The sequence below is a fragment of the Rhinoderma darwinii genome, chromosome 4 (assembly GCF_050947455.1).
Source record: "Rhinoderma darwinii isolate aRhiDar2 chromosome 4, aRhiDar2.hap1, whole genome shotgun sequence".
In the NCBI taxonomy this organism is placed as follows: domain Eukaryota; kingdom Metazoa; phylum Chordata; class Amphibia; order Anura; family Rhinodermatidae; genus Rhinoderma; species Rhinoderma darwinii.
This window is the reverse complement of record NC_134690.1, coordinates 82,882,140-82,896,915: the sequence shown is the minus strand read 5'-3', so window position 1 is coordinate 82,896,915 and position 14,776 is coordinate 82,882,140. Positions and strand designations below refer to the sequence as shown.

Sequence of the window (14,776 nt, the reverse complement as noted above, 5' to 3'; positions counted from 1 at the left end):
TCGGACGTAAAAAACAGCTGTTTTTCACGGCCGAGATGCGCAACGCCCGTGTGAATCTAGCCTCAGATGAACGTTACCAACATGTGTATGTATAATAATTTATACATAATACAGGGTCATATTAAAGTCAAAGGAGTGCAATGCTGCACCAAATCACCTCCCTGCTGGTATCTCTTAGAGTATGTTCACACGGCTTAGCAAAATACGTCCGAGATTACGTGGCTGTTTTCAGGCGAAAACGGCTCCTGAATTTCAGATGTTTTTGCAAGTACTCGGCTCCAAAAACATCTCAAGAAGTTACATGCAGTTCTTTTTCGCGGGCGTATTTTTATGTGCCATCTTTTGACAGTGTCGCGTACAATTACACCTCATGGGAACAGAACATCGTAAAACCCATTGAAAGCAATGGGCAGATGTTTGTAGGAGTAAGGAGCCGTTTTTTCAGGCTTAATTAGAGGCGTAAAACGCGTCATGGAGCCGTTTTTAACGGCTGAAAGCAGTGCGTGTGAACATACCCTAACACTGAAAGAAAGGAGGGGAGAACAGATGATGTCAGCCCTGAGTCTGCAGTGAGCTATCAGATCTATGACAGAAGCAGCAGCACAGCCAGCTGTAGCGCCCGTGGCCGCAAACCGCCAGCCTTCCCCTCTTACCAGCGGATGTGACCGTAGGACTGTGCCAAGCCACTCGTGCCAAGCCTTAAAGGGCCAGCATGCGCACAAGTAAAATTATATCCAACCTATCCCTAAGCACCCCGGCCTTTAAAAGGAGCCCTGCCCCATTCCTCAGTGCCTGGGCAATGTTGTGTCTTCCCAGTGTTTGTCATGCAAATGGTTCCATAGCTGTATCCAATATCCAGTATCTGAGTCCAGTGTCCGTTCGAGTCCATTATCTGAGACTTCTTTGTTCAAGTCAAGTGTCCTAGAGGACTTCACCATCTGTGTCCGGTGTTTTTGCCAAGTCCATTTTCCGAGGTGACTTCTGTGTTCAAGTCCATTGTCCGAGACAACATCTCTGTTCAAGTCCAGTATCCGAGAGAAGTCTGGCACAATCCAGCTTCCGATTGTCCGGCACAAGAACGCTCCTGATAGTCCAGCACCAGCTTGCTTCTGATTATCTGGCACAAGCTTAGAAACCCAGGTACTTTCTCCCTAGTGACTGTCATTGACATTTTGTTTGACCAGAGGCAGAGCGGCCCACTGGGGCACATACTCCATAGCCTCGACACCAGCTATGTACAGGGATTGCACAGACTCTAGAGCAACAAAATGCAGGAACATTTTTAATAAAGACTATTTATAAAGTTGTTTAATTTTACATTTAGGGAGCAAAGGAAGAAAAAAAAAAAGGTCACCCATGAACCTTACAACCAATAAATACATTTCTTCATTGATTTGTAAATGTCTTCTTTCCTCTAGACTTCGGCTGATGCCTCTCCTGAATGTCGATGATGAGCGGACGTCCCTCATGTAGTGTCAGTAAATTCTCCAGTGCGATCAGAAGGGAGGACATTATCCCATCACCCAGACCCCCATATGTCGCTTTCATACAAGAAATGACTCAGACAACGTAAGGAGTGTTAAACTATGTGAATTTTATTGTTGTGTGTTTGTGTGTGTGTTGTGATTGTGTGTTACCTCCCATCACTCACAAAGAGCGTAGAGCGACACTCAGGACAGGCAAAACCCCCAGTGGAGGAAACCTGCAGGGAAACCATGGCCGCTGTACTGTCCTTCCTCTGGCATACTAAGAGAGGTTAACGCTATATAACGTATGTGCGCGTGTACAGTATACATGTGTATATGTGGATTCCCCCATACAAGGAATAGAGCCAGAAAATGTAAAAAGTGACTGTGTTACTATGTACAGTATGTCAGTGAGTATGATTGTGTATAGTTCTATATGTGTGTGTGTGTAAGTATTAGTGTGTATGTATTTATTATGTGTTTTTGTGTGCATGCATGCATGTGTTATACATTACCTGCTCCTCATGTTTGGTCATCCATCATGGTCTTCATCTCTCTTGTGGATCAGGCAGCAGAACCTCCTGGGTTGGAATAGAGGTACAAGAGAAAACGTTCAACAACATGTGGATTAGAAGATCCATTACTGCATTTTACTTCGCACTTTTGTCATCATCTTTTCCTACATACTTCTTTATAACACCAACATTTTACTTACCAGCGTTATTGTTAGTCAGGGACCTCAATCGGTGTCTCCGGGTCCACTGCTGTGTCTATCCGGCTAATGATGTTTCCTTCCACTTTCCACATGCACGGATGCAATATGATGTTTCTACAACGGGCACAGGACAGCGCGCTCTTCCATGGGCCTCGGGTGTAAAACTCCTCTTTATTCCTCCTTGACGCACGTATGGCCCAGCTGTGATGGTATTGCCTGTTTCTCATCCATGCCCAGTGGAAAGGGTCTTGTGCCATGATCTAAAATGGAATAAAAAGTAAGGTAAAATTGGCTTCTCATCACAGACTCTTAATCAAAGACGGCACTTGTTCTGTTTTTTATTACTGACCAGATCACATGTGGTCCGGGCCACCCACGCTCTAAAGTCCATCCGGCGGAGCATCTGGTCGCGTTGGTGATGCAGCTCTTCTGTCTTCACTTCCCAGTCACTTCCTAAGGCCCACGCGTAGATCTCGTCTCTGAAGTCCTCGTCCTCCTCGAACTGGTTCGCTAGAAATCTGAAAGAAAATAAAAATTATTCATGACACATGGAAGAGCAGAGCACTGTATACTTATATATCTCAATGTAAAGGAAACTTGTGTTACTATAAATGATAGCGATGGTGTCCAAGGATGTTGGAATGACCCCACAAGGTCAGAAGGCTACATAGTAAAATCTATAGGCTTGATGTTATCTCTTTGGATATTAAAATGTTTAAATATTTTTATTTTACTGCTAAAACATGACCATAATTGTTTTGTAACCTATAAGGGATAAAGCTAATGTAAAGCACATGATCCACAACTACTTGAGAGTATTCCTTCAAACATGTGATAAGTGAATATACTCACAGGGATGCAAATAAATTCTCTCTATATTCCTCGGTACGCAGTCCGGCTCTCTTGAAATACACGAGGACCATGGCCAGCAGATACTAGTGGAAGAAGACAAGACGTTAGAATTTGGAGATAGAGAAATGGTCTCTTCTTATGTCTTATCTTTATGTGGTGATTCTATTTATATGTTTATTAATGTCGGTCCATAATCCTAGCACATAAATCACAGGATTATCCTCATTGTTCTGAATCTAATATTATTATCTTACCAAGGATGTAGATGTAAAGTAGAATATCTCTTAATGCCACATAAACCCTTTTATTCAAATCTGATCTTTCTTGTCAGTCGTGTCTATATCTGGCTTATTGTCTATTCATTTTGTTATTAGATTACCTTGTCCGAAATCCTCAAACAGATGTCCTTGGCCAAAAACAGCTGGATGTGCTCATCATCTACCAAAAAAAGTTGAATTACAATTCTTTAAATCCAAAATAGTACATGAATTACATGAATTACAAAGATTTATAGTTTTTTTGGGGACTATCCTCAGCGGCCCCTTTATTGATTACGGCGGCCCCTTTATTGTTTACCCAGTCATAGCACCATATATATGGTTGTGGCTATGCCTGGTACTGCAGATCAGTCCCATTCAATTTATTGGGACTGAGCTGCAGTGAAATGAAGTACCAGACAAAGCCACATCTATATGTATGGCGCTATGCCTGAATAAACAATAAGGCCTCATGCACGCGGCCGTACCCGTAATTATGGCTCGCGATATTGCGGGCACTGCCGGCCGCCCGTTTTTTCGGCTCGTGCTCCCATACAAAGTAAGAGAGCGTGGACTGTAAAAAGCAAAAGATAGGACATGTCCTATCTTTTGCAGTACACTTCTATGGCCCGGACACCTTCCTGTAAATAAACGGGAAGGTGTCCGTGGACAATAGAGGTGAATGGGTCTGTAATTGCGGACCGCAATTACGGACGTTTTTTACGGTCATGTGTATGGGGCCTAAAGGATTCTTAACAATCGCTGGAACACTGCAGCTGCTTTACTTTGCTTATCCTGGTGGTGCCAGGAGTCAAACCCCCACTGATAAAATATTGATGGCTTATTCTAATGACAGTCTATCGATAATACAGCGTAACAGTCATTTCAGGTAACTTTTCAGAATAAGCTGTCTTATGTGTGTACAGGAGAACAAATGTTGTACATTATAGCAGAAGATTTCACTCTGTAAGTCGTAGCAAGGTACTCACCTCAACGCTCCACCGCTTCTCCCCACTGGGTCACCTTAGGCTCTCACTGCGGGCCACAGCTCATACAAGTTACTGACGCTGGACGTTGTATGTGACGCAGCACTGAGGTCATTGAGTGCTGCGTCACATTTATGGCCCTGTATGTTGTACGAGCCGCAGCATGCTGAGAGAGAATCGGGAGAAGAGGAGCGGTGAACATATATATTTGTTATCTTATGTCCGATCCTGGGATGAGAAGGATAGGGCCGCGGTCACGTTCACACACCCTGCGAGTGCAATTTTAACACCACAATTGTGCTGCGTGGCCAGCTGAAAGATGCATCAAATTTATTAAGATTCATTCGCTTCTTATTAAATGTGTGGCATCCTACTCCAGCGAACGGTTTACTAAGACCGGGGTATGAAACACCAGTCCTAATAAATCGCCCTCTTTGTGTCTGGTCAGAATCATTGGAAGGTGCAGTGAATCTTACCGAGGAGATTGTAGAAAGCAGTCCGTTCTTCTGGCTGCAGGGTATGCTCCTTCCTCCTCTTCCGGCACTCGTCTATCATGTAGGTCAGCGAACTGTGATAGAAGAAATAGATATTACAGTCAGCAGTCCAATGTAAAAATATCAAATACAGACAATTATGTGTTAATAAGTTTACAATGAATTAAAAATGAAATGAATAAATGACAGGGAAATCTCAGTAAAATCCATGTTTAAGAACATTTCCTGGTGGTCTGTCTCTGGGGTTAGTGCTGTCACCTCTCAGAGCATTAGTTAAGCTTTGTATGGCCTTGGTAGAAGGACGCGTCACCCTTATGGGGCGTTTATTCTCATGGGTGAAGAGGTTAATAAGAAGCTGATAGATTAGATTTGTAATGGTTTGTAACCAGTGGCGTAACTACCGCCGTAGCAGCAGTAGCGGCTGCTATGGTGCCCGCGTCATGAGTGGGCCCGTGTTGCCCGCCGGCACGGGCCCCCATCATGGCCGGAGGCTCCGCTAGCAGCCGCTATGGCTGCTACAGCGGGACGCCACTGAACAGTACAGCAGAGCAGGGAGGTATCTCCCCGCTCTCCCATTAAACAAAAGACATGTATCCCCTATCCACAGGATAGGGGATACATGTGTGATCGCTGGCAGCGATAAGGAGAACGGGGGACTGAAAGTCCCCTGAAGTTCTCCATCACAAATTGTAGTAAGAAAAGGAGGATACCTCCAGCTCACCAGTAATTGCGTCTTCGGACACCTCGCACGGATCCCCGCTACGGCCAGCGGTCGGTAAATCAGGAAAAAGAAGGAAAAAATCCAGCGCTGTGTTTTGTTAAAAAGGAAAAACTGTTCCCAAGTTTATTGTGGAAAATAGTTAAAAATTGCATGGAGACGCAGTCTCAAGGTGTATATATATATAGCGGGCTAGATGGTCTTGGCCTACGCGTTTCGAGCAAGCGTGTTGCTCTTAATCATGGCAAAAAGAATATTCTCATATTCTTTTTGCCATGATTAAGAGCAACACGCTTGCTCGAAACGCGTAGGCCAAGGCCATCTAGCCCGCTATATATATATACACCTTGAGACTGCGTCTCCATGCAATTTTTAACTATTTTCCACAATAAACTTGGGAACAGTTTTTCCTTTTTAACAAAACACAGCGCTGGATTTTTTCCTTCTTTTTCCTTCTCCATCACAAACATCGGACTTCCGGGGTCTGTGTCGGCAGCTCCGGAGAAATGAATGGAGCGCCGGTCCCGCTTGTGCGCATGCGTGACCAGCGCTCCTTTCATTTTTAGTGAGCTGCGCAGACGCCGGAAGTCAGAGGTTAGTCATGGAGAACTTCGGGGGACGTTCAGTCCCCCGTTCTCCCTATCGCTGCCAGCGATCACACATGTATCCCCTATCCTGTGGAGAGGGGATACATGTCTTTTATTAGGACACACTGTAGGTCGCATTTTTTTGGGAGGGGGGACGCTGTATGGCGTTCCCTACAGGGGGGGACGCTGTATGGTGTTCCCTACAGGGGGGACGACACTGTATGGCGTTCCCTACAGAGGGGGACGCTGTATGGTGTTCCCTACAGGGGACGACGCTGTATGGCGTTCCGTACAGGGACAACGACGCTGTATGGCGTTCCCTACAGGGGGGAGAACGCTGTATGGCGTTCCCTACAGGGGGACGACGCTGTATGGCGTTCCCTACAGGGGGGACTGTCTGGCGTTCCCTACAGGGGGGCTGTATGGCGTTCCCTACAGGGGGCGGGCTGTATGGCATTCCCTACAGACCCCCCTGTAGGGAACGCCATACAGACTCCCTGTAGGGAACGCCATACAGTCCCCCCTCTAGATAACGCCATACAGTCCCCCCTGTAGATAGCGCCATACAGTCCCCCTGTAGATAACGCCATAAAGCCCCCCTGTAGATAGCGCCATACAGCCCCCCCTGTAGATAGTGCCATACAGCCCCCCCTGTAGGGAACGCCATACAGTCCCCCCTGTAGGGAACGCCATGCAGTCCCCCCTGTAGGGAACGCCATACAGTCCCCCCTGTAGGGAACGCCATACACCCCCCTGTAGGGAACGCCATACAGTCCCCCCGTAGGTAACGCCATACAGCCCCCTCTGTAGATAGCGCCATACAGCCCCCTCTGTAGATAGCGCCATACAGTCCCTCTGTAGATATCTACAAAGGGGGCTGTATGGCGTTATCTACAGGGGGGTTGTATGGCGTTATCAAAAGGGGGGGTTTGTAAAAAAGGCACAGGGGGGGGGGGGTTGTGGGACACCCGGGGGAGGGGGGGGCCCCAGTCAAAAGTTTGCTATGGGGCCCAGTCTTTCCTAGTTACGCCCCTGTTTGTAACATTAAGTATGGATTTGATATGTAGTGACTGCAGTGATATAAAATCTTGTACTGACGTCTCCTCCACATGAAGAGTGACCATCTCTCTCTTCCTCTTCCTCGCCATCTCTTCTCCTCTTCCTGGGAAACTTAAAGAGAAGAGAATATTACCATGAATATTTGGGAATGTGACTTTTCCTGAAGAAGATGTTACAAAGACTTATATTAATATAAACATGTAGTATGAGCGCCGGACTGACATTATAACTGGGGCGTATATATAGAGGGTGCAGAGGTAGCAGTCACACCCAGGATCTACTGCCATAGGGGGCCCAAAATCCCCTCTGCCATGAGAAGACACCAGTATTATAAACGACACATGGTATAGAGAGGGCCCTGCTACAGATTTTACATTAGAGACCAGGAGCCTCAAGTTATGCCTCTGTATTATAAGATATGTTACTACACACATACTAAACATATATATTTTTATATATACACTACCGTTCAAAAGTTTGGGGTCACCCAGACAATTTTGTGTTTTCCATGAAAACTCACACTTATATTTATCAAATGAGTTGCAAAATGACTAGAAAATATAGTCAAGACATTGACAAGGTTAGAAATAATGATTTTTATTTGAAATAATAATTTTCTCCTTCAAACTTTGCTTTCGTCAAAGAATGCTCCATTTGCAGCAATTACAGCATTGCAGACCTTTGACATTCTAGCTGTTCATTTGCTGAGGTAATCGGGAGAAATTTCACCCCATGCTTCCAGAAGCCCCTCCCACAAGTTGGATTGGCTTGATGGGCACTTCTTGCATACCATACGGTCAAGCTGCTCCCACAACAGCTCTATGGGGTTGAGAGCATAATTTGGAGGTGTGCTTTGGGTCATTGTCCTGTTGTAGGATGAAATTGGCTCCAATCAAGCGCTGTCCACAGGGTATGGCATGGCGTTGCAAAATGGAGTGATAGCCTTCCTTATTCAAAATCCCTTTTACCTTGTACAAATCTCCCACTTTACCAGCACCAAAGCAACCCCAGACCATCACATTACCTCCACCATGCTTGACAGATGGCGTCAGGCACTCTTCCAGCATCTTTTCAGTTGTTCTGCGTCTCACAAATGTTCTTCTGTGTGATCCAAACACCTCAAACTTCGATTCGTCTGTCCATAACACTTTTTTCCAATTTTCCTCTGTCCAATGTCTGTGTGCTTTTGCCCATATTAATCTTTTCCTTTTATTAGCCAGTCTCAGATATGGCTTTTTCTTTGCCACTCTGCCCTGAAGGCCAGCATCCTGGAGTCGCCTCATAACTGTAGACGTTGACACTGGCATTTTGCGGGTACTATTTAATGAAGCAGTCAGTTGAGGACCTGTGATGCGTCTATTTCTCAAACTAGAGACTCTAATGTACTTGTCTGTTGCTCAGTTGTGCAGCGGGGCCTCCCACTTCTCTTTCTACTCTGGTTAGAGCCTGTGTGTGCTGTCCTCTGAAGGGAGTAGTACACACCGTTGTAGGAAATCTTCAGTTTCTTGGCAATTTGTCGCATGGAATAGCCTTCATTTCTAAGAACAAGAATAGACTGTCGAGTTTCACATGAAAGCTCTCTTTTTCTAGCCATTTTGAGAGTTTAAACTAACCCACAAATGTAATGCTCCAGATTTTCAACTAGCTCAAAGGAAGGTCAGTTTTATAGCTCCTCTAAACAGCAAAACTGTTTACAGCGGTGCTAACATAATTGCACAAGGGTTTTCAAGTGTTTTCTAATCATCCATTAGCCTTCTAACACAGTTAGCAAACACAATGTACCATTAGAACACTGGAGTGATGGTTGCTGGAAATGGGCCTCTATACAACTATGTAGATATTGCATAAAAATACCAGACGTTTGCAGCTAGAATAGTCATTTAGCACATTAACAATGTATGGAGTGTATTTCTGATTAATTTAATGTTATCTTCATTGAAAAAAAATGTGCTTTTCTTTCAAAAATAAATAAATTTCTAAGTGACCCTAAACTTTTGAACGGTAGTGTATATATATATATATATATATATATATATATAAAAATATATATATAGATATCTATATATCTATACATATCTATCTATCAATCTATCTATCTATATATATATATATCTATAGCTATATATATATATATATATATATCTATATATATCTATATATATATATATATATATATATATATATATACAGTGAAGGAAATAAGTATTTGATCCCTTGCTGATTTTGTAAGTTTGCCCACTGTCAAAGACATGAACAGTCTAGAATTTTTAGGCTAGGTTAATTTTACCAGTGAGAGATAGATTATATAAAAAAAAAAAAAAAGAAAATCACATTATCAAGATTATATATATATTTATTTGCATTGTGCACAGAGAAATAAGTATTTGATCCCTTTGGCAAACAAGACTTAATACTTGGTGGCAAAACCCTTGTTGGCAAGCACAAAAGTCAGACGTTTTTTGTGATTTTTATTTGTATTTTTATATAATCTATCTCTCACTGGTAAAATTAACCTAGCCTAATAATTCTAGACTGTTCATGTCTTTGACAGTGGGCAAACTTACAAAATCAGCAAGGGATCAAATACTTATTTCCTTCACTGTGTATATATATATATATATATATATATATATATATATATATATATATATATTTTTATATTTATGTAAATGAGCCTTTCTTAAGTACAACTGGGCGTGTTTAAAGTTAAGTCCAAGTGGGCGTGTATTGTGTGTGTGTACATCTGGGTGTGTTTACTTGCTTTACTAGCTGGGCGTTGTGAATGGAAGTGTATGATGCTGACGAATCAGCATCATCCACTACTCTTCGTTAACACCCAGCTTCTGGCAGTGCACAGACACTTCCATTCACAACGCCCAGCTAGTAAAGCAAGTAAACACACCCAGATGTACACACACAATACACGCCCACTTGGACTTAACTTTAACCCCTTAGTGACCAGCCCATTTTAGGCCTTAATGACCAAGCTATTTTATTCGTTTTTCTATAGTCGCATTCAAAGAGCTATAACGTTCTTATTTTTTCGTCTACATAGCTGTATGAGGACTTGTTTTTTGCGGGATTAGTTGTGCTTTTTAATGGCACCATTTTTGGGTACATATAATTTTTATATTAACTTTTATTAACCTTTTTGGGGGGGATTATAAAAAAAAACTGAAATTCCGCCATTGTTCTATGCGTTTTTAAATTGACGCCGTTCACTGTGCGACGTAATTAACATGTGACCTTTATTCTATGGGTCGGTACGATTACGGCGATACCACATATGTGGAGTTTTTTTTATGTTTTACGACTTTTGCACAATAAAAACACTTTTGAACTAAAATTATTTGCTTTTGCATCGTCACTTTCCAAGAGCCGTAATTTTTTTATTTTTCCATCAATGTAGTGATTTTTTGGGCTTGTTTTCTGCGGGACAAGACGTAGTTTTGAATGGTACTGTTTTGGGGTACATGGGACTTATTGATTCATTTTTATTATGACTTTTTTTGGGGGGCAATGGAAAAAAATTGCAATTTCGCCATAGTTTTTGGCGTTTTTTTTTTACGGTGTTCACTTTGCGGTTTAAATTACATATTAACTTTATTAATGGAGTCATTACGGTCGCGGCGATACCATATATGTGTACTTTTTTTTTTTTTTTACACTTTTACTAAATAAAACCACTTTTTATGGAAAAAAATGGTTTTATTTATTTTTTTACTGTACTTTTTATTAATAATCTTTATTTCACTTTGATGACTGATTTTATTAGTCCCACTAGGGGACTTTACTGTGCGATATTCCGATCGCTGCTATAATGCTCTGGTATACTTCGTATACCAGAGCATTATTGCCTGTCAGTGTAAATCTGACAGGCAATCTGTTAGGACGTGCCTCCGGCGCGTCCTAACAGGCATATGTCCAGGGCAGACCTGGGGGCTTTTATCAGTCCCCCGGCTGCCATGACACCCCATCGGAGACCCGCGATTTCATTCGCGGGCCGCCGATGGGTGACAGAGGGAGCGCACTCCCTCTGTAAACAAAGTTAAATGCCGCGGTCGCTATTGACGGCGGCATTTAACGGGTTAAACGGCCGCGATCGAAGTAAACTTCGATCGCGGTCGTTGGAGCAGGAGCTCAGCTGTCATCAGACAGCAGAGCCCCGGCTCCTGCCTGCACGGGAGACCCGTGCAGGACTTAGACTAGGCTGACGTGAAAAGGCGTCAGCCTAGCCTAAAGCCCAGTAGTGAATCACGTTAAAACACGTATTAGTGGTCACTAAGGGGTTAAACACGCCCAGTTGTACTTAAGAAAGGCTCATTTACATAAATATAAAAATGGTCATAACTTGGCCAAAAATGCTCGTTTTTGAAAAAAAAAAACATGTTACTGATATCTACATTGCAGAGCCGATCTGCTGTAATAGGAGATAGGGGTTTGAAAATCTGGTGACAGAGCTTCTTTAAGGCAAAGTTAGTGTCAAAGTTACGCCAACATGTATGGCTATAGGAAAACGGATGGGACACGGTGAAAACTGACAGAAACCACTGCACTTGTGCATGTTGTATGCTTAATGCATTGTTAAAAAAGGTACAAAAATTAACCATTTTTGGCGGCAGATACCTGCCCGGGTTCATACATATAAGGTGGTAAAAGAAGAAGAAATGGCTTTTGACAAGCCCTCAAAAAAATGTACCCTTTATGGTGGCAGATGCCTGCCGGGGTTCATCCATACATGGATGTAAAAGCAACAAGCAATGGCTTTTGACAAGCCCTCAAAAAATTTACCCTTTATGGTGGCAGATGCCTGCCGGGGTTCATCCATACATGGATTTAAAAGCAACAAGCAATGGCTTTTGAGTGCAAGCCCTCCAAAAATTTACCCTTTTTATTGGCAGATGCCTGCCGGGGTTCATCCATACATGGATGTAAAAGCAACAAGCAATGGCTTTTCACAAGCCCTCCAGGCCTGCTTGTAGCAGACGGCAGTGGAGGTGTATTGGTGGTAGTAGAGGTAGCCAACGGACAGCAAGGGTGGTGGTAGTAGTAGTAGCAGCACATTAAAAGAGACTGGACAGTCACAGGAGGACAAAGCCCTGTGGTGGGGCAGGCCTCAGGCCTGCATGTAGCAGACGGCAGTGGAGGTGTATTGGCGGTAGTAGAGGTAGCCAACGGACAGCACGGGTGGTAGTAGTAGTAGTAGTAGTAGTAGTAGCAGCACATTAAAAGAGACTGGACAGTCACAGGACAAAGCCCTGTGGTGGGGCAGGCCTCAGGCCTGCTTGTAGCAGACGGCAGTGGAGGTGTATTGGTGGTAGAGGTAGCCAACGGACAGCAAGGGTGGTAGTAGTAGTAGTAGTAGTAGCACATTAAAAGAGACTGGACAGTCACAGGACAAAGCCCTGTGGTGGGGCAGGCCTCAGGCCTGCTTGTAGCAGACGGCAGTGGAGGTGTATTGGTGGTAGTAGAGGTAGCCAACGGAGAGCAAGGGTGGTAGTAGTAGTAGTAGTAGTAGTAGTAGTAGTAGTAGTAGCAACACATTAAAAGAGACTGGACAGTCACAGGACAAAGCCCTGTGGTGGGGCAGGCCTCAGGCCTGCTTGTAGCAGCCGGTAGTGGAGGTGTATTGGTGGTAGTAGAGGTAGCCAACAGACAGCACGGGTGGTGGTAGTAGTAGTAGTAGCAGCAGCACATTAAAAGAGACTGGACAGTCACAGGACAAAGCCCTGTGGTGGGGCAGGCCTCAGGCCTGCTTGTAGCAGACGGCAGTGGAGGTGTATTGGTGGTAGTAGAGGTAGCCAACAGACAGCAAGGGTGGTGGTAGTAGTAGTAGCAGCAGCACATTAAAAGACACTGGACAGTCACAGGACAAAGCCCTGTGGTGGGGCAGGCCTGCTTGAAGCAGACGGCACTGGGGGTGGATTGGTGGTGGTTGACTGGTAGTAGTGGTGGACTACTGACAGCACGGGTGGTGGTGGTAGTAGTAGCTGCATCAACAGCACAGCAGCACATTAAAAAAGAGTGGACAGGACAAAGCCCTGTGGTTGTTTTTCTGAGACTTGTCAGAGGTACTGCGGATGGTGCTGTCACTGCTGTGTATGAGGACCGGCGTCGGTTACTAGGCAGACACAGACAACATGGAATATCAAGACAAGGTTTCCTTTGTAACAAAAGATGTGGAAAATAAACTGTGGCAGAATTTTACAATCCCCAAGATAAAAAGAGGACATTAAAAAAAGACTGTGGTGGGGCAGGCCTGCTTGTAGCAGATGGCAGTGGAGGTGTATTGGTGGTAGTAGAGGTAGCCAACGGACAGCAAGGGTGGTAGTAGTAGTAGTAGTAGTAGTAGTAGTAGTAGTAGCAGCACATTAAAAAAGACTGGACAGTCACAGGACAAAGCCCTGTGGTGGGGCTGGCCTCAGGCCTGCTGGTAGCAGACGGCAGTGGAGGTGTATTGGTGGTAGTAGAAATAGCCAACAGACAGCAAGGGTGGTGGTAGTAGTAGTAGTAGCAGCAGCACATTAAAAGAGAGTGGACAGTCACAGGACAAAGCCCTGTGGTGGGGCAGGCCTGCTTGTAGCAGACGGCAGTGGAGGTGTATTGGTGGTAGTAGAGGTAGCCAACGGACAGCAAGGGTGGTGGTAGTAGTAGTAGCAGCACATTAAAAGACACTGGACAGTCACAGGACAAAGCCCTGTGGTGGGGCAGGCCTGCTTGTAGCAGACGGCAGTGGAGGTGTATTGGTGGTAGTAGAGGTAGCCAACGGACAGCAAAGGTGGTAGTAGTAGTAGTAGTAGTAGTAGGAGCAGCACATTAAAACAGACTGGACAGTCACAGGACAAAGCCCTGTGGTGGGGCTGGCCTCAGGCCTGCTTGTAGCAGACGGCAGTGGAGGTGTATTGGTGGTAGTAGAGGTAGCCAACGGACAGCAAGGGTGGTGGTAGTAGTAGTAGCAGCACATTAAAAGACACTGGACAGTCACAGGACAAAGCCCTGTGGTGGGGCAGGCCTGCTTGTAGCAGACGGCACTGGGGGTGGATTGGTGGTAGAAGTAGTAGCAGCACCAACAGCGGTACATAAAAAAAAGAGTGGACAGGAAAGAATCCCGTAGTAGCAGGCGGCAGTAGCAGGCGGCAGCGGCAATGTCAGATCTAATCAGTGGCATCAGGCACAGGGGTTTTAAAATCCTCACCGATCCACGCTTGATTCATTTTCAGAAACGTTAGATTTTCCAAGCTGTTGGCGGACAATCTTATTCGCTTAGGGGTCACGAAGCCCCATGCCGTGCTGAATACCCTCTCTGACGCTGCACTGGAGGGTGGACAAGACAGTACACCCATGGCAAACTGGGCCAGTTCTTGCCAATGATCCAATCTGCTGACCCAGAAGTCCATGGGGTCTGGGATCAGGATTTCTGATGGAGAAAGGGCACAGTCCAGGTACGAGTGAACTTGGTTGTTTAGGTGCTGGACCTGGTGATGGTGAACATCCTTTTGGTGACTACGATGTGTGTCAGGTCGGGGTATTGGATGTAAAAATGTTGTCATCATATTTTCCAAACCGAATTGGCTGCTGCTGCTGCTGCCGCCTATTGCAGAGGTAGCTCTGCCAGAGGCGGTGGAACGATGAGACAGTGGGG

General features: G+C 44.7%; 1 protein-coding gene across 3 annotated transcripts in view; it reads right to left on the bottom strand.

Annotated features, from left to right (window-relative positions):
• Positions 1–1,269: 1,269 nt before the first annotated feature.
• The window catches only part of LOC142759273 (speedy protein 1-B-like), a 48,344-nt gene continuing 34,837 nt past the window's right edge, over positions 1,270–14,776 (bottom strand). For all 3 annotated transcript variants that reach the window (XM_075861279.1, XM_075861281.1, XM_075861280.1), the window contains 7 exons: positions 7,174–7,245; positions 4,753–4,844; positions 3,413–3,471; positions 3,034–3,116; positions 2,531–2,699; positions 2,182–2,441; positions 1,270–2,047 (listed from right to left, as the gene is read on the bottom strand). In XM_075861279.1, the coding sequence (XP_075717394.1) occupies positions 2,193–2,441; positions 2,531–2,699; positions 3,034–3,116; positions 3,413–3,471; positions 4,753–4,844; positions 7,174–7,245 (724 nt within the window). In that variant the 3' untranslated portion in view covers positions 1,270–2,047; positions 2,182–2,192. The remainder of the gene's footprint in view (positions 2,048–2,181; positions 2,442–2,530; positions 2,700–3,033; positions 3,117–3,412; positions 3,472–4,752; positions 4,845–7,173; positions 7,246–14,776) is intronic.